Source organism: Miniopterus natalensis, chromosome 15 (assembly GCF_054644295.1).
Source record: "Miniopterus natalensis isolate mMinNat1 chromosome 15, mMinNat1.hap1, whole genome shotgun sequence".
NCBI classification, from domain to species: Eukaryota; Metazoa; Chordata; class Mammalia; order Chiroptera; family Miniopteridae; genus Miniopterus; species Miniopterus natalensis.
The window spans coordinates 10867752-10887582 of NC_142095.1; the positions used below are offsets into that span (position 1 = coordinate 10867752).

Genomic DNA, 19831 nt, shown 5'->3' on the forward strand with positions numbered 1-19831 from the left:
CCGACAAGACCCCCGGGAGCTCGCGGCCGCAGCGCCGAGGCTGCGGCGGCCCCAGCGCGCCGGGCGGTGCGCGCTCCTCCCTCCCCGCGCGCCGGGCGCGCAGCCTGCGCCGCGCGAGCAGAGCGCAGAGCGCCGCGCGCAGAGCCGAGTGGCGCCCGCCGCGCCCTGGCCCCCGCAGCCGGCCTCGCCGCCCGAGCCCGCGCCCGAGCGCGCCCGCCCACGGACGCGCGGACCATGGCTGCCCCGGGGCCCGGGCCCCGCGCCCGGCTCTGGACGGCGGCGCTGCTCCTGCTCGGCCTGCCGCGCCTCTGCGTGCGGGCGGACGGTGAGTGTCGGGGAGGCGGCGCGCCCGGGGCGCGTGCGGTCGGGGCGGGGAGAGCGAGGCTCGCCGGGATGCTCCTGCGGACCAGCCTGGGAGGGAAGGGGCCGAGCGGCGGCCCTGCGACCTTGCGTCACCGAGCCTCGGCGCCCCCAAACGCCCACCCCGCTGTACCCCTGAACCCTTCCTTCACGCACCGGAGAAAGCCAGAGCGTCGGTCCCGCAGTCCCGCCATTAGCTTGCCCAGGGTCTCCAGGAAGGGTCTTTAAAATGAAATCACGTCTGGAGTGCCCGAGAACCTCCTCTGCAGAGGGGAAATTGTCCACGACTATTAAATGTGCTCCTGACGGCAAGGCCAGTGATGAGAGGACTCTGTCGGTGTTTTGGCTCGGCCCAGGAAGATGAACGGGAATCGGCTAGGCAAAGGGGAGAGGAGCGTGCCCTGGAGTAGAGGGAAGCGCACGTGCAAAGGCCCTGTGCTGTGAGTGGCAGGGGAGACGGGATGCATGACAGAGTGGCTGGACCCAGAGCGCAAGGCGAGCATGTTTTTCGACGTTAGGCTGTTGATAGATAGATACAGGTAAGGACCAGATAACTGCAGGTTCTGAAATTGGCCAGCCTTGTTTTGTTTGTTTGGTTTTTTGTTTTCTGAACTGAATTCAGCTTTCGATACTTCCCTTAGATTATTAGCAGGATCGCAGCTTTATATCAGCTCAGTTTCAGAAAAGCTAATTCAGCTGTCTTGTGATTTTGGAACAAAACCCCAGTTCATTTGGTGCAGAAGGATGGGAAAGAAAAGAGGCCATGAGGGGTTTCTAGTAAACCCAAGCTGGAGACAAATTAAACTGAAGGAGAAAGATCCGTGGCTTATTTGGGATGTGCTGTATGTTTTTAAATGGGTTGCTGTTTAGCAAACCACGCTGGGTGAAACTAGATGACAGAAAGAAGTAGGGTGGTGAAGGAAGAGGGGAGAAAGGAAAAGCTCCGGATATTATCTTAGAATTTTTGGTGCTCCTGGTCTTCCACACTAACTTGGAGAACTCTTTGCTCATAATGAAGAATAAATGTCTCATTTCTCCATGGCCCCAGAAAAAGGGTTAGAAATCATTTTTAACTTCAAAGGCTCCTAGTGATCACTGTCAATTTTTAATTGAGATATAATTCATGTGAAACGTATCCTTTTAAAAGGTACATTTCAGTGGGGTTTAGTATATTTACTATGTGGTGCAGCCATCGCCACTATCTAATTCCTAAAAATTATTATCACCCAAAAAGAAATCCCATACCTAGTAGCAGTCAGTCTGCTGTTGATTCTTCTTGTTGTGTTGTTGTTTTTGCCTGACGTTGAGTCCTGAAAATTAAGCTCATTTTATAAGAATGCAAGTAGGATAAGTCGGAGCTAGTATTAACTTTTGAACAATGTATACTATTGTACCAGTTTTAATACCTTTTAAAGAAATATCCCTGCAACCCACAAGGCTTTAGAGTGTCACCCCATTATAACTGCTTGGGTGCAATGCCAGATGGATATGGGTCAATATTTTGTGCCTATCTGGCTGGATGCGAGTCACAGAAAACTGAAGGCAGAAATACCATTGGCGAAGGAGACAGTAAGAACAACGCCAAGCATGTTTCCCTGTGACCACGGGCGAGAAATGCCTCTGTTTCTCTCTTCTCCTATCTTCCCTTCCCCTCCTCGCCAATGGAAGATTATAGGTACACTTGCCTTCAAGAAACCCCATTTGCTGAGCTTTTATAGTCGAGCCATTGAAAAATTACAACCTATATTATGAAAGGATTCTTTTCTTTACTAAATACACGCTCAACCACCACCACGTTCCACATTGAGGTGTGTTCGGCAGTAATGGAAGGAAGAAGAAGAAATGTTATTAAAAACTCCATGGACTTATTAAAACATGGACCGTTTAAAAAATAAGTCAGTGAGATAAATTCAAATGAAAAACATTTAGCTTACGTTCGACGGGTCAGGTATGCATCTCATACACAGAAGAGACCTGCCACTGCGCTTTTTAAATACTTTTGAAACTGAAAAATCTTCATACGAACCGAATGTGAATTAACTGTATTTGGGTAATGATTACAGGAAAAGGTTCATTAATTCAGCAGGTAATTTATTGAGTATCTACTATATGCTAGGTACTGTCCTTGCTGTTGGGGACAGAATGGTGAAGAAAAGCAGGTCCTTGCTATCAGGGGACTTAAAAGCCAGTGGAAGAGAGAGTCATTGAGCAAATAATTATATGAATGAAATGTGACGTTGCAGTGTTGATACATGATAAGAGGAAAGGACAGAGGTACTACAAGAGTGTGTACTGGGAGATTTTGACTTGGTGTAGGAGAATCTGAAAGACGAGTAAAGATAACTAGGCAGAGAGGGGGAAGAAAGAGTGTCTGAGTGGAGGACGGCTCGTGCAAAGAAACCGTGAGTGGCAGAGGAAAGGGGACATGTGATAAGAGACCATGGGGCAGAGAGAAAGGAAGCGACCTGTTATGTAAGCAGTCACCCCAGGGCTGGGGCAGGCAGAAGAAGGCAAAGCTGAAGCCTGAATCAGTGCCTTGCACACCAAGCGACCCAACTCAGGGAAACTTAGGACACTGAGCTTTGCCATGTGGGGTTTGTAAAACACCTTTTTAAAAGGAATATAGGAAGGGGGTATCCAGATAAACCTGCCAGGGCAGATGGTTAATTCTTTTTTTAAAATTTTTAGTGTTGACAGTATTACAGATGTCCCCCATTTCCACCCCCTTGACCTCCCTCCGCTCTTTTTTTAAAAAAGAAGACAAGAGCAACGAGTGGGTTAAAACGCCAGTGTGATTGTCAACACCTAGTTCCAGGGATGAGTGCCATGGGGTAGTTGCTGCACTTGGGTCTTCCAGCAAGTAGAAAACTACAGTTCTGACAGGTGTCTCGGAGAGTAAGTGTGCCCAGATTGCATTCCCATGGATCCCAGAGTCAGCCTGTGTTTGTGCTTATTCCCACACAGGGAAGCTCTTTGTGCTAGAGTCTCAGAATGGCTCTCAGGGGCTGGAGCTGGAGGCGGCTCTGCTTTCCTGCAAGAGCAGGGGTGCTCACCTGGCGTCTGCGGAGGAGCTGCAGAGGGTGGTCCAGGATTGCACCTTCGCAGTGTGCACCACGGGCTGGCTGGCGGACGGCTCCCTGGGGTAAGTCAGGCAAGCGGGGCTAGCTGTCCTTCCAGCTCACCCGGCTGCCTCACCAGGGCTTATGTGGGGACTAAATAACTGTTTTATTGAGGTGCCAGGATAGGCACAATGCAGTGGGCAGTGCTTCCAGTTGCATTTTTGTTTTGAATTCTCATATAAAAACATTTTTTCTGGAGTTTTGTACAGTTTATATCCCCTGACTTGGTTATTTTGAATTTCCTTATTAAGTCACAAAAGTAATAGACAGTTGTAAAAATTTCAGATAATACAAATTTGTATAAAGTTACAAAGTGAGTTTGTCTATTCTGTCCCACCTCAGAGGAGTAACTCTTAACTGTTTGCTATATAGTCTTTATATTTTTTCTCTGTGGATATGCATCTGCATATGTATGAATGGGAAGATGGTATGGAGGTTTCAAATACAGCCACAAGCTCTTTCACGTTGCTTCCACTGAGAAGTGGGGTCTGTGTCCTCTCCCTCTGAATCAGGCACGGTGTAGTATTGCCTCAACCAATAGAATACAGCAGGAGTAATACTATGTGGCTCCTGAGATTAAATCAGAAAAATGTATGCCTAGGTTTCTGTGGACACTCACTTTTAAGATGCCATGTAAGGAATTGGACTATCCTGAGATGCTGTGAGGAAGCCCAGACCAAATGGAGATGCCCCAAATAGGTCTTTTCACCAATTGCCCCAACCAATGTCCTGGCCAAAAGCTATCATTCATTAACTGTCAGAAATGTGAGTGAAGATGCCTCCAGGTGACTCTAGCCCTCAACTGTTGAGTGGCCGCCAGCGTATGAGTCTTCCCAGTGCAGGTCCTTAGACATTAGAGAGCAGAGACAAGCCATTTCATTGTGCCCTGAGTTCCTGACACATGGAATCCTTCTGGAGAAGTAATTCCTGTGGCCAGCTAGGGGAAAACTTCCCGCTAGTGCTGCTAACTGCTTCTTTACTCAAATTCAGAGACGGCAGGAGCCATTCCACTGAGAAAGGAATGGGCTCCAAGAACTACTTTGGTAGATAATGACCCTGAAGGTGTCTGGCTGGCAGATGGCCATAGAAAACACACACAGCCATGCTGACGCAGGTCTCCAGTGTGCCACACATGAAGCAGCAACTGAGCAAGGAAGACAACTGAGGCTTCATCCAAAACTTGTCAGTGGACCTGGAGCTCTGGGTCTCTCTGCCTCATATGTTTACATCTAGATGCCTAAATAGACATATGTCCCTTGCATGCATGTTTCCATCATGTAGTTAAGTATGGATATTTTTCATAAGTCTACTACCATCGTTGCATCTGATAATCAGAGTATTTAGCGATTCTGAAGAGCCAGCTTGGAACCAGGCTTAGTTCTCCCAGGCATTACAGTTCAGGACTGAGTCGTTGGAAAGGTCCATTCTCTCTGGGCTTGCTGTAAAGTGTTAAGACATCTTAGTGGATCTTTACATTGCTACGATGATAATTCTTTATAAAGCAAACATACTTGATATATTTACTACACAACATATTACAAATAGGTTTTCCATTTTAATGTTACTGGAACCAAGAAGTATCTAGCCATTAGTATGTACATTTCACTGTGGGTTTTTCCATCACAGCCATCCTCCCTCCCCAAAAACCAATTGTTCAGTGCACAGTGCATCTTGCAATTGATGGAATAGTAGATATATAGTAGATATGATCTGTATCCCCATGAATTTATTTTGAGTATGTACATAAATCCAGAGGAAGATAGGGGTCTGGAGTGGTGAATATAGAATTTGGGCCACTTGTTTCCTAGGAGACTTAGCATATTCCATAAAGGGTGACTGAGAAGCTGATTAGCAATTGTGTTAGCCTTGTAGGTCTAGGAGGACAGAGATTTGAATTCAGGTTTTGTGTAGGTGGGGGCCTAGGGTGTCCTTTTGCTTTGGGTTGGGACATTGCAAGGCTGTAAGAGTAAACTGCAAGAAGTACACAGGCCCTCAGAGGAGCTGCAGCACACTTTCAAATCCTCATAGCTTAACCCATGAATTTGGATTAAGATGATACTGTAGTTCCAGTGTTCCAGGTAGCTAGCAGAACTGATTTTTAAAATCATCTCTAGGGGGAGATAACATTATCATAGGCAGTTGATTTCCACAGATAATTTTAGCAAGTTTAGTATTTGTCACACAATATTAAATAACCAGTTATATGAAGAACTAAGGCAACAAGAACAAAAATAGCCAATAGACTCTCTAAATATTAGCATTGGCAGATGAAGTCTTTAAAATAACTCTTCAAAATGTTCAGAGATAGAGAGGCAAGAAAGAGAATTTTGGCAGAAGACTGAAAACTATAAAAATCACCAAAGGGAAACTCTACAGATGAAAAATACAGTAACTGAAATCAAGAGCTTAAGAGATGGATCTCACAGCTGATTAAAAAGAGCCAAAGAGAAAATTAGTGAACTGGAAGGTATTTCAGAGGAAGATATTCAGAATAAAGAACAGAAGAAAAAAGGATGACGCTTTTAGAAGAAAGGGTAGAAGGCAAAGAAGATGCATGTGATTGGAATCCCAAAAGGAGAAGAGAAGGAAAACAGAGCAAAAGCAATATGAGACTTACCCACAACTGAAGAAGAGCATCCAGACACAGATTCAAGAAGCCCTACAAAGCCCAAGTAAGACAAACAAAAAGAAAATCACAATGTGGCACAAAGAAATTTATGACTTGGCACATCATGGCAAAACCAATCAGGGTCAAATAGGAAGGAAAAATATTAAAAGTAATAATAAGAAAAAGTACCTCAAAGAGTGACAATAAAAGCCCAAAGACAACTGAATGATACCTTCAAGGTGCTCAGAGAACGTGACTGCCACTCTAGAATTCTGTACCCAGTGAGGATATTTTCCAAGAATAAAGATAAAATAAAGACATTTCAGACAGACAAGAGGTGAGAAAATTCATTATGTCAGACCTGCTCTAAAAGAAACACTAAATGTGGGAGGAAAAGAATTGCAGGTGGAAAGAAGGCTGCAGATGCAAAAAAAGATGAATGGAAAGAGTAAATGGGGGGTGGGGTGTAAACTGAAATTACATAATTCTATCAAGCAGTAACAATAATGCTAAACACTAAAAAATGGTATCTAAGTCAGGAAGTATTTCAAGTATGTTAATACAGAGTATTTTAAGTTGTGTCATTGGGGAAGTAGGTAAAAGTAATATTAAATTTTAGTAAGTCGAGGAAACACGTTAAACTTCTGGGGTAGCCACCGAAAGAATACTAAAAGGTTATATAACTTCCAAACCAATACAGAGGGAAAGAGACAGCCGAGCAAAGAATTTAAACAATCAAAATAGGGGAAAGAAAAGAGAGGAAGAAAGAATGGGCAGGATCGATAGAATGATGGCAGATTTAAATTCAAAGAGATCTGTGATTAAGTTAACTAGATGAGATGCTCCGATTAGAAAGCAAAGATTATTGTTTGGATTTTTAAAAATTCTACTACTTGCTGTTGACAAAAGATATCCCTAAATAAATCATGGGACAAAAATAAGTTATAATGGAAATTAGCATGTACGTACAACTGAATGATATTAAAAATTACATACTCAAATCCATGGGATGCTACTAAAGCTGTACCTGGAGGGAAAGGTAAAGCATTAAATGCTTGTGTTAGAAGATGGAAAAAGCTTAAGGTTCATGAACTAATGATTCATCTTAAGAAACATGAAAAAGAAGAGCAAAACAAACCCCCTCAAAAGGAGAAGAGCAGGATTTTATGAAATAAAAAAACAAACATATACTAGAAGAGATCAATAATGTATTTGTTGCCCCTGAGGCTTGAATTCACACGTATGACCTCAACCTAAGCATCAGCTATGTCTCCCTGATTTTAGACCTTCGTTTGAGAAGCATTTTCGACGCTTTCAGCCAAAGCGTTTTCGATGCTTTTCAGCCTGAATCAGAAAAATCTCTGCTGATTCCAAGCTGACAGCAGAAAAGAATGTTTTTCCCCATTTTCAGTCAGTTCTCTTAACCCAGTGTCTTGTCTGTTTCAGGACAACCGTGTGTAGCAAGGGGAGTGGTGAACAGCAGATCATGAGAGCTGTCGACGTGAGAATTGAGAGGAGCCCGGCTCCTGGCGGCACACACAACGCCCTTTGCATTAAGGACGAAGGTCAGTGCCAGAGCCTTTGAGAAGGTGCTGGAAGGTACACTCGGGGGGCTGCTGTCTTAGTTGTGTTCTCTAGGAGCCGACTGGAAATGAGAATTCACTGAATGCGGCGGATCAGGGAGAAACATCCTGTAGAATGACTGGCCTGTACTCTTTAAAAAAAAAAAAAAAAAATGTGTAAGGATGAGAAAGACTAAGCAACTGTTCTAGATTAAATTACACTAAAAAGACTTGTGGACGAAATGAAACTTGCGATCCTGGATTGTACCCCGGGCCAGGAGAAAATAGCTATAATTGAAATCTGAACATGGATTATGAATTAGATAATAGTGTTGTATCAGTGCTTAACCTTTCTGGATTTTGGTAACTGTATTGCAGTTATGTAGGAGAATAGCCTTGTTCTTGGAAATCCATTCCAAGGTTTTTAGGGACAAAGGGACATCTGTCATATCTACCACTTACTCTCAAGTGGTTCAGAAAAGAATTGCAGGGATGGATACACACACACACACGTTCAGATCTATCTGTCTAGAGACACTGATAAAGCAAACGGGGCCAAATGAAAACACGTTGGTGAATCTGGCTAAAGGGTTTAATGGGAGTTTCTTATTCTTACACTTTTTCTGTAACTTTGAAATTGTATAAAAATAAGAATCTTCAAAAAAATGAAACGATCTACATACTCCTCCAAAAAACCCAGAACCACAATAATGACAGAACCCCCCCACCCCGGGTCACGGGGAACCAACACATGAAGCAGATTCACGTTGCCCGTCAATGTATGTGAAGACTGATGCCATCTTCGTGACGCCTGCACGGTGTGTGGGTCATCCGAGTCAAAGAGCCCCAGAGCCCTGCATCCCGGCGCAGTTTGCCTGAGCCTGGTCCAGCCTCCCTCACCTCCAGGTCAACCGGGAGGGCTGTGTGGGGACCGGAGCCTTGGTCCCATGGGCCTGGATTGTGGGGCCGGGAAGGGGACCCAGGAGTGCAAGCTGAGGTGGGGTTAGGCCCAGAGGGCTGCCCTCGGGCACTCGGGGAGAGCTCTGTCCCTGTTCCTCCGCCTTTCATCCACTAGAAAGAGCATGTAAACTGCTCCCACATGGTCCCCCACCTTGCTCGGTGGAGCCTCTGTTGACAGCGCAGTCAACAGGGAAAGCTGTGTGTGCAGGAAGGTGTGGGCCCAGCAGGCGCTGAGACAGGTGGTTCCTTGGGGTCCCCGCGGGAGCGTGCGGGAGTCTGGTCCAGCGTCCCACCCGCGCAGGACCGTCTCCGAAGGTTGCTTTTTCCCCATGATGCTTCCTCAGCCGCTTAGCCCTGTGCCTGCCAACTCCCAGAACGGCAGGCGGGTGCCTTATAAAGAGCCCAGAAGCAAAACAGAGCCCGGGGAACATTCAGACAGCTTCCTCCTGTGTTTCTTTTTTGAAATAAAGTCCATCATGAATGTGGACTTCTCTCATTCTCCTTCCAGTACTCTGTCTCACTGAGAGTGAATTTCCAGTCCTGCGGTGATCTCACTTAAACTAATAAGTGAAGTTATTTTTAACCAACTGGACACAGATGAAATAAGCTGCCTCCGGTTGGGTTCTCTGGCTCTGCTGCTCTTGGCAGCTTGTTTGGGGTCGACGCGTGGGGTCTGGAGGGCACCCACTAGGTTCCGCTCCACATGGGTTTCTGTCCCCCCACCCCCCAAGCCAGGGCTGGCTGGGCTGCTCTCCCCCCCTCCAGCCTACCTCCCCCACCCCACCTCCTCAGCACCCCATTCCACCCCCTTTGCATGCTTAACTATTCCCCACTTCCCTTAAAAACAGAAATGGAATCATTCCCTTCCTTTATGTCATCAAGGAGAGAGCCGAATGCTCATGTTGAGAGCGATCAGGAAATTTTGAGAGCAGCTAATTCCCAGGTCTCCCTGGAGGAGGCCCCATGCCTCAGGATTGGCTTTGGGGAAATCATTTGGCTGCCATTAGATGATGGGAACCAATTGCAGTCATTTGAACACCTGATAGAACTTATTTAGTTCAGGGTCCCCCAAGGGAATGTGGAAGATTCTGAGCTCATTGCCGTTGACCTGATGTTGGCCATTTGTTTATTTGTCCAGAGTAATGCAAAGTCCAGTGCCCAGACTTGTGGATGATTCAGTGGATGGATAGACCGATAGATGATGATAGATAGATGATAGACGATTGATGATAGATAGATAGATAGATAGATGATAGATAGATAGATAGATAGATAGATAGATAGATAGATAGATAGATAGATAGATAGATAGATAGATGATAGATAGACAGACAGCTAGGTAGACAGACAGACAGACAGACAGACAGCTGGATATAGAGGTCTGATCCCACCCTCAGGGAACTGACTATGTTTGAGGATAAGTAGAGATGAATGTGTTTCCATGACACAAAAGAGGAGAGTAATTAGAGAAACTTCCTAAGTCAATGGCAGTTGAGGTGGAATTTGAAGATTTTGTTTCTGGAAATAGCTGTTGGGAAAGGGAGGAGAGGACATTGCAGACAGAGAGGACAGTGGTTTGGGGAGACTAGTGCTGGGCCAGCCGTGGTACTTATGTGTCAGGAGAGTGAGTTGGATTCAGAACATCCAGGTCTGAGGTGGGTTCAGAGGGCAGCCCGAATCGTCCCCGCCACAGTGAGCAGTGAGGCCCCCTCCTCTGCCTCCCACACCCCCGGGTCTGGACAGCGTCAGGTGCCGCTTTCCCAGGACTGAGGTGTTTTCCATTCCAAACACCTGGGCTAGGTCAGTCCTGACACACAGTCAGTTCCCAGGAACACAAAGTGTCCGAGCAGCCGGAGAAATGGCGCCAGTGGGCCCATGTTCTGATGGATCTTGCGAAGCATTTTGTTTTGCCCTTCCTCCCTCAATTCCTGTGCAGCCAGCGTGTGCTTGGGGGGAGCAGTGGGCCTGGGCAGGTGGGCACAGAAGACAGCGTCTTCACACAGCTCAGGCGGCACCAAAAGCAAGGAGGAGAGGTCAGGCGCTTGTGCCAGAACTTCTGCATCCTCAGTTTGTGGGATAATAACGGGTTTGTGGGCTCTTCTCCAGAACGTTGAAAGTCATGAGGAAAGTTGGAACACTTCTCAAAATAAAAGCACAGGCTTTTATATGAGTTCTGAGCTCTGGAAACTGGTTAGCAGAAGCTCCGAATGGCAAGTGCGTGCACCCTTTTAAACTGAGAACGAGTCATTGTTCATGAATACTATTTGTTCGAAAGACAAGATCTCTCATGCAACCTCTTCCTTGGAAGGGAAAATAGTAGAGATTGCTCTTTCTATTGAAACTGCTGAGACCTAGCTCTTGAGAAATCCCCGAACCCCAATCCCTATCTGTGGAATAATTGGGAAAGCAGTGAAGATGGCCCAGATGTAAGTTCCCCTAAAGACTAGAAGACGGGTCAGATGTATAAACAGCTGTTTTTCGTAGCTCCCTCCTGAGGTTAAAGATGGGGAGGTTAGCCTGGCTGGCGTGGCTCAGCGGTTGAGCATCAGCCCAGGATCCAGGAGATCGTGGTTCGATTCTCTGTCAGGGCACTTGCCCAAGTTGTGGGCTCGATCCCCAGTGGGGGGGGTGCAGGAGGCAGCTGATCAATGACTCTCTCATCATTGATGTTTCTGTCTCTCCCTTTCCCTTTCTGTCTCTGAAATCAATAAAGATATATTTTTTAAAAATAAAAATGAAAGATGGGGAGGTTAGTGAAAGGAACTAATTCAGGTTGCACCTGGACATGGGTGGTGTCCCTGGCACACATCTGGTTGTGCTAAGGCGTGGAATTGGTGTCTTGGAGCTTCTGAAGTCACACCACCTAAGAAGCAGTTTGTTTCCTGTCTCGAACATTTGTGGGAAATCCAGAAACATAGGGTACGTTTGCCCAGATTCTCGGGAGCCTTATTGTGGTTTTCCTGAGCCAGAATCTAGCCTGTGCCATCTGGAAATGTCATCTGAGGGAGAAGGTCCCAGGAGTCCAGTAGGGTGTGGATTTGCCCTGAAGTTCCCCCTTCACTCTCAAAAACAGTTACCCTGCTCCTGGCTTTTCCTTCCAAAGAGCCGGTGTTGTGTTCCACAGATAGAGCTGTGTGCGGATGGAAGTATTTCCTAGTCCTTTGATAGCGAGTGTTTGATGAAGAGCCTCCAGTTTCCTGAAACTAGATCTGGTCCGAGGAGAAAAGACTAGGACGTCCAGGGTGAGATGTAGGTGGCTGAGGGTGGTGGAGACAGAGAGAGAGCCTTTTGCCCTGGTATTTGGCTCAACCTTATTTGACTGAGGCTCATGACTTTGGTCCTTTCTTCTCGGGATGCCCTGCTCAGACCAAGCAAACCCAACGACGAGGCCTCTCTGCTCAGGTGGATGTCCCTGGATGTGTGGCAACTGTCAGATGGCTGCCTGTTCCCACTGCCACATAAAGGAAACACATAGTTGATCTCCTGGGCTACAGTCAAGTCAGTTTTGGTTAAAATGCAGCATTCTGTGCTGACGTCCTAAAGTACAACCACACCCTTTTTCATTCAAAATCTCTCCTGTTAAAGAACATGCATAGCAACCGCTCTCGGAGAAAGTGCCACCGGACCACAAGCTGTGAGGCCAATCAAGGGGGCATGAGGCACCAGTCGTGTTTCTATTTTCATCTTTTCTTAGCATATCTTCCTGTAAGCAATGCGCTGCTTAGGTCATCGGACTGCAGAAGGACCAAAGCCTTTCCTTTCCAACCTGAAAAATTAGAAGAGGAAATCTGAATTTAAAATTATTTCCTCTTTTAAAAAAGGTCTCACTGCACCACTTTGGTGCAGCAATTCCACTTCCAGAGGTTTTTCCTAATGAAATAAGACATGTACAAAAATGTCCATCTGAGCTGTTCCTCATGGCATTGTTTATAACAGTGAAAACTTGGAACCAACACAAATGTCAGTGTGACGATTAAATAATGTGTGCTATAATGTAGCCTTTCAAAAGACTGAGGTAGTTTATAGTTCTCATGTGGAAAGACCTCTCAAATATTAGAGGGAAAATGACTTGGAGCTTCTGGTCTAACATGTTAAGGAAAGAAATTGAATCAATAATTAATAGCCTTCCAAAACAGAATGAGTTCACTGGCGAATTCTACCAAATATATAAGGAAGAAATCACACCCATTCTCTGCAATCCCTTCCAGAAGTCAGACGCAGAGGGAATACTTTCTAGCTCATCCTATGAGGCCAGCATGACTCTAATACCAAAATGAGAGAAAGACATTACGAGAAAACTACCAAGACCAATGAACATAGATGCAAAAATCCTCAAAACAGTATTATCAACTTGAATCCAACAATATAAAAAAAAAGACGCACAGACCATAACCAAGTGGGATTTATCCCAGGGAGTTAAAAAGGAGACCTGGGCTGCATCTCTCAAGACTGACTCTGGGGCCAGCTTGAGGGCAGGCCCAGGAAGAAGCTCCAGGGCCAGGTAGGGGCTGTTCTCCATCTTCAGATCCAAGCGTGAGGCTCCCCAACAGAGTGAACCTAAGCGTAAACTGGATATTGGGTCATAATAGTGTGTCAGTGTAAGTTCATCAGCTGTACCACTCTGGTATGAGATGTTGGTCATGGTGAGGCTGTGCATATGTAGAGGTAGAGATATCGGGACTATCCTTACTTTCTGCTCAATTTGCCGTGAACCAAAAACTGCTCTAAAAATAGTGTGTGTTTTTTAATGTAGGTTCTCAGTAATACATGTAATATGATCCCATTTATGTTAAAAACTACACGCACACAACTGTATCCATCTATATCCACCTGTGTGTGTATGTGTGTTTGTATATGTCTGTATCTGTAGCTGGATTTATTTGTATATACCAACTGGTCGCAGTGTTACCATCAGGGTTGAGGTTGGAGGAGGGGACAGCACCCTCTGCTTACTCTGTAGTCTGTAACATTTTAGATCTTGACAAATACCTATTCACTAATGTAAATAAGGTCAAAAAAGGGAGAGCATATCTCTCTGGGTCCTCCTTTCAAGGGGACATTAAAGGGTAATGTTGCCTGGAATTTTAAAATACGAAGTTGTATTTTAAAAGCACATTTATTCATTCAACAAATATTTTTTGAGTGCCTCATCTGTGCCAGGCATTCTGCCAGGCCCTTGGGATGCCAGAGTGAAGGAGAAACAGCCCCTGTGGTCCCAGCTTGGGGTGCAAACAGCACTCACGGAGGGGAGAGTTGTTTTTAAGTTTGTTCTTTCCCCTGGACTGCAAAAGGTGTGCATCGTTTGGGAAAGCTAATTGTGATTTCTTCTCCTTAGAGAAGCCGTGCGGAGACCCGCCTTCGTTCCCACACACCATCCTGCAGGGACGCACCGGCCTGGAGATGGGGGATGAGCTGCTGTACGTGTGCGCCCCGGGCCACGTCACCGGCCACCGCGAAAGCGCCTTCACCTTGCTGTGCAACAGCTGCGGGGAGTGGTACGGCCTGGTGCAGGCCTGCGGGAAAGGTAAGCCGGCGCGGGGCTGGGCCACCTCCGCCTGCCTTCACGCTGTTAGCAGAGCATCGTGCTGGGCTGCCTCCACCAAGGTCTTTTTGAAACAAGGCTGTCAGACCCTTAGCCTGAGTTCTGGACCTGGGGACATTGCCACCTGGGTGGTCCTGCAGCATTTCAAATGCAGGGTATCCACGCCTGAGCTCTCCGTCTTCTGTGCTGGGGTTAATAGGGGAACAGGACCCTCTCTTCTTCCATAAGGGCAGAGTTGACCTTGGGTTGACTTTCTGGCTTATTTCCCTGGAAACCCAGTCAACATGGGATGCCAGCTGTGGTTCCAAGCAACGGTCTTATGGTAAAGTGACCCCTGATCGGCGGACGGGGCTGGGAGGACTGTCATGAACACAGGAGAGGAACCGCAGCTGTGGGCTTCCCTGAGTGTGGTGGTGGTTGCGACTGGGCGTGACCCTTGCGGGGACTCTGACGAGAGCTGTTGGCTGTGTGGGGAATGGGGCTTGTTACGCAGGGTGGGTCCACTGCCCCGCAGGCAGGTCCTATCCCCTCGCACTTCAGTGATCACAGGGGTTGTCCGGAAAATAACTCCAGGACAGCTGTGCCGATGGCCCCCCGTGACAGGACTTGCCTGCCGATGGCCTGAAGGCTCTGGCAGCCATGTGAGTCTGAAATATTTCGTTGAGACTGAAAAGATTCCTGATGGGCATGGAGCTTCCAAACCTGATCAGATTGATTTGAATGCATTGTTTACATAATGCAGGATTTCTTTTTTACATAAAACATTCCTAATGAATGTGCTGCCAATGTCTTCTCCCATTCTGTGGCTTTTCCCTCTTGGAGTGTCTTTTAATGAATAGGTTTTTTATTATCATATGTTTTGCTACTTCTCATATTTTCTGTGGACCATTATTTTTTCTAGTCATTGGCAGACTAATACTTCAGTAAAATGCAATAAAAATGAATTAATGTGCCCTGGCCGGTTTTGCTCAGTGATTGGAGCCTTGGCCTGCAGACCAAAGGGTCTCGGGTTCGATTCCAGGTTAAGGGCATGTACCTTGGTTGCAGGTTCAATCCCTGGCCCTTCTAGGGACACATGCAGGAGGCCAACCAATCGATCTCTCTCTCTCTTTCTCCCCCCTCTCCTCCCTCCCTTCTACTCTCTCTGAAAAGCAATTCTCAGGTGAGGATTTTAAAAAATGAATTGACCTAAAACAAAATTAAACAAAGATATTCCAAATATGAGTACAATTTTTTGTTAAATTAAATAGACATAAAATTTGCCTGTCATGTTGTTTAAAAAAAAGCTTCTAGAAACTTCCTCTCGGTGTACCAACTTGCCTTGTTGGGTACTGGTTACGAAAGGATACAGACTGGGACGAGTTCTGGAAGCATAATTCGAGCTATCTTCTAGCACGTTCCTTTGTGGCAGGCCAGAGCTCCATGTCAGTTCTGATCGTTCACCTGTCTCAGAAAGCCAGGCAGCAAGCCTGAGTCCCTGTTTGTTGACGGTGTCACCTCGAAGGGGACCCATACTCAGCCTGAGATGGTCAACGAGCTGGCTTCATTTCTGCTCAAGCGCTGAAGCCGCCCCATCCCCTGAGCCACACCCACCAGCCCAGCGGGTTGTTTACTGGCCCCAGCAGAGCCAGAACTAAATGCAGGTTTTGTGTGTCTGAAATGGTGTTTATTTTCTCACTGCAGAGCGGAGCTGTTAGAGCTTTCAGCTGCCGGGCAGGAATTTCGGTTTCTACACTTGGCTGAGCACACAGACTGTTACAGTTTGCAGTGCTCTGTAGGTTTAATATTTAAAGTCTTTGTGTCATTATAAGTGTATGTATGTGTGTGTTACAAGAACATCATCACCAGGTATTTCACTCCCTGTTGCATTTATCTGTCCAGTGAACATCGACTCTTTTGATTAGGGAACTGTTTGAAATCGGAGAAAAGTCATCTTGGGAGAGCGGGTCAAACACGGGTTCTGGAGTTGGACTCCCCAGGGCTTGGGTAGCACCATTCCCGGCACCGGCCCATTAGCCGCTCCTTCACTCCCTCCCTCCACGCCCCTTCACTTGGCAGCGTCCTGGGTGCTGTGCATACAAAGTTCAGCAAAAGTGCCCCAACTCCAGTAAGCCTAGGGGGCCTCAGAGGAGACAGAAAAGCAGCAGACGAGAAGGGAAAGCTGGGAACGAGGTGTCCCAGAAGGCGACGTTTTAACGCAAGTGTGTTTCCAGAAGAAGTGCGCAATGAGCTCTGGGTTCACAGCACAGTGTCCTTGTCCTTTATGGGGAGCGGGGCGCACCTGGGCCGCACGGCTGTGGGCACGGGCATGCGGCAGAGTGGGCACGAGGGCCGAGGGCAGACCGCCCATCTGGCCTGTCTGCTGCCCGTGAAGAGAGCTCGGGAGAGACAAAGGGCACACACCCCGCAAAGGGGGCCAGGGGCCAAGGAGGCAGTGGGAGTTTGTTTCGTTTTGTTCGCTTGCTCGGTTTATAAGACGAGAGAGACTGAAGCTTATTTAGATGACAAAGGAAAAGCTTGGAAGGGGAGGGGACACTGAACAATTTTCTTGACTTCCCTGAGCCTTAATTTGCTCATATGAAAAAATGGATGCTGTTTATCACGTAGAGCTCCCCCAATGGGGTTGCTGCAGGCACAGCACTTGGAACGGGACCTGGGAACTGGCCTGGGCTCAGTGAATGTTCATTCTCTCCCTGTCACGCTCATGCTCACCATGGAGGGTATTTCGCCCTCTCACTTAGGGGATCTGTGCGTGACACTGGCACCTCAGTTCCTTGTGTTGTTGACTCTAGCTCCTAATATGCCACATAACTAAAGGCAGTCTGTGACTTCAACCATCAGACATGAGTGAGAAGTTGGTCTTTGCGAGCAGGCATCTCAGGTTCTGGACACCAGCAGCTGGTCCTAACCAGAAAGGCATGGCCCCCGAGGCTTCAGGCCTTGATGGGGACCCCATGGGCAAGCAGCTGGTAGCTTTCTAATGTGTGCCTCCCGGGCATCTTGTACTTGTGGCCCCGCTGCCTCAGTTCTCCAGGGAGCACTTGTCTCTGTACTGGGCCCAGCCCCTGACCCTCCCCACACATGGTGTGCCTGTCAAGGACTCCCCTCTCCCACCCCAGGACATTTCCTTGTATTTCCTTGTGAGCTGCTGGAGCCCACGCCAAGCCCTCTGGTGGAACCTGCCCCTATAGGCTGCCCCAGGAGCTCCTCTGTTGAGGTGTCGGTAGAGTGCCTTGCCCCTTACTCCTTTCACAACCTCTTCAGACCCAGAGAGCCTCAAGGCTCGGGTATCTTGGAGGTCAAGACTTAAAATAACTCGGTGCTTAGACAACTGTGGTCTCAGAGATTCTAGGGCCTGGGGGGAGGGGGAGGACTCAGGGCTACTATGAAGACTGCTTCATTCAAATTTGTCATTGTTGGGGCATTTAAATACTGGCTGACTCGCTGGGGTCAGATTCTCTATTCAGATGTACATATTTTGTCCATAGAGAAGGGGGTTAGGGAAGCAGGGTAGGTGGAGAGGAGGCGTTAAGGGTGTGGCCTCGGCTGGACTCGGGTTTTGCCTGGTCCCACAGGGAGCTGTGGAGCATGAACTGCACCACAGGGCTGGCTCTCCATGGAAGCAGGGAGACTAGCCTTGAGTTCCTCCGTATCAGTCTGTCATTGGCTGCAGGCGGCAGGCTGCCGGGCAGGGAGTGCAGATGGCATGTAACCTCCCAAGCGAGGCTCCCATTCCACGAACGCAGTTTTCTAGAGAAAACTAGAAAACTAGAGGTAGCTGGGAACCATTAGCTGGTCACACTCACAGCAGCTGGGAGATGGGTGCACTGGCCTGGAAAATAGGACATGGGCAGGACACCAAAAGCATCCACTACAATGGAGAACCGAGTTGCTCCATTAATTCAGTGGAGCTTGACTTTAAAAAAAATCCCTTAGTAAGGTGGACACTGTCTGAATGCGCTTGCGAGTGAGCTTGCTGAAATTTAAAATGTGTAATGATGAGCCAGAATGAACTCCTGGGGCAAGCACCCCTGGGTGGGTGAATGAGGGGGTCATGGAGGAAGGGGCCTCACCACACAGCCCGGGCTGTACGTTCACCTCAACGTGAAGGTTCAGCCTCGAGTGGGGCCTTTGTAGCTTTGACCATTAACCTAAGTGGGTGAGAACTTATTTAGCTGCGATTTTCTCCCCTCCGTGGGTTAGGATTTCTCCAGTTTTGGTTCCTAGAGTCTGAGTCTGATTCTGGCCATTTAGTTTTCCATTCTCCTGTCCAAATCCACACATCTTCTTGGTTTCCATTCCCAGTTGGGCAGCACAGAATGTCTGTCATACCTCTCCAATGTTCTCAGTATCTGACTATAATTGGTTATTGCCCTAATTAAAGAAAAATCTGATCCTTAAGCATGTATGCAGCAGACTTCCACGCTGTGTTTGGATTTCTTTGGGCTTCTTGCTATGCCAAATCCCGTATCCATCTTCAAGATCACGTTTTCTCTCTTGCTGCTTGCACCCTAAGATCAGCCTCTGACCTCCCAGCATCCCACGTGGCCAGCCTTGTCCACGTAACCTCAGTGTCAGTGCCCACAGGAGTCTCACTTGTGCCTTCCTAAGGAGCCCTCATGGTTCCCTTGGCATCCTGACTACTCCCGTAACCGCGCTCCTGGCCTCACGGTGGCTTCAGCACCGCTGCTCCCTCCTGACTCTTGCACTCAGTGGTCCTGTGGCCTCCGCCCCTCCTTTTATCCCGTCTTTGTGGCTGCGTGGGAGAGAACAGAAGCATGAGACAGACAGCCCAGGCAGGGTGTGAGAGATGCATAGGTTCTTCCTCTATGATTTCCCCTGTTCCTTCTTTAAAACTGGCCCTGACAAAGGCTCCAAAAGGCCTGTAAGATTTTCCACCCCAAGCTCCATGGCTTCTGGTTGCGCTTTCTGGTCTGTAGTATCAGGAAGTGAGTGACACCAAGCTTGACCCTACCAGCCCCACCGCCTCTGAGCCCAGCAACATGTCTGTGGCCTTTTCCTTTCCCTGGTCTGTCGCGGCTGTAGAAACAGGACACATTCCCCAGTGAGACACTGAGCAAAGCGCTGTTGTAACCAGGCCGAACTTGCTCCATGCTGTCTCTGCCCTGGGACTTTTTTGTCGTTGTCGCTCTGTTTTTTAACAGGTCTATTGAGGTATAAGTGGCATCCAGTAAACTGTACCCATTTCAAGTATAAAAGTCTCTGAGCTGTCCCAGACGGATACCCATGAAACCACCACCACAACCAACACTTAGACCATTTCCAACCCCCGCCCCCAGCCTCCTCGTGCCCCTTTCTGGGAGAGGAGCCTTACACACTTTACTTCTCGTGTAGTCTTCACAAGTAGAAATGGCTTGTTCCAGTTTACAGATGGGGAAACTGAGGCACGGGAAGGCTCAGTGACTTGCCTGCATCACACAGCCAGAGAGAAGCAGAGTCAAGATAGAAAACCAAGCAGGTCTCAGTCCAACATCTGTGTCGTGTCTGTGCCTCCCAGGGGCGTCTACACCTCGGGGCGAGCGGAGCGTCAGGGCCGCGCCAGGCTCGCCTTGCAAACGGGCTGTTCCCTCAGTAAGCTCCTCTGCCTTTTCCTCTCATTTCTACAGCTTTCCTTTTGTTTCCTTAAATTACCTCCAGTTTCTATTTTTCTTCATCTCCT

At 47.6% G+C, this 19831-nt stretch overlaps 1 protein-coding gene across 1 annotated transcript in view; it reads left to right on the plus strand.

Moving 5' to 3' along the window:
• The first annotated feature begins 216 nt into the window (after window positions 1-216).
• SUSD5 (sushi domain containing 5) overlaps window positions 217-19831 on the plus strand; it is a 31155-nt gene continuing 11540 nt past the window's right edge. The window contains exons 1-4 of the mRNA XM_087824891.1: window positions 217-325; window positions 3325-3502; window positions 7534-7652; window positions 13945-14133. Coding sequence (XP_087681017.1) covers window positions 235-325; window positions 3325-3502; window positions 7534-7652; window positions 13945-14133 — 577 coding nt within the window. The 5' untranslated portion in view covers window positions 217-234. The remainder of the gene's footprint in view (window positions 326-3324; window positions 3503-7533; window positions 7653-13944; window positions 14134-19831) is intronic.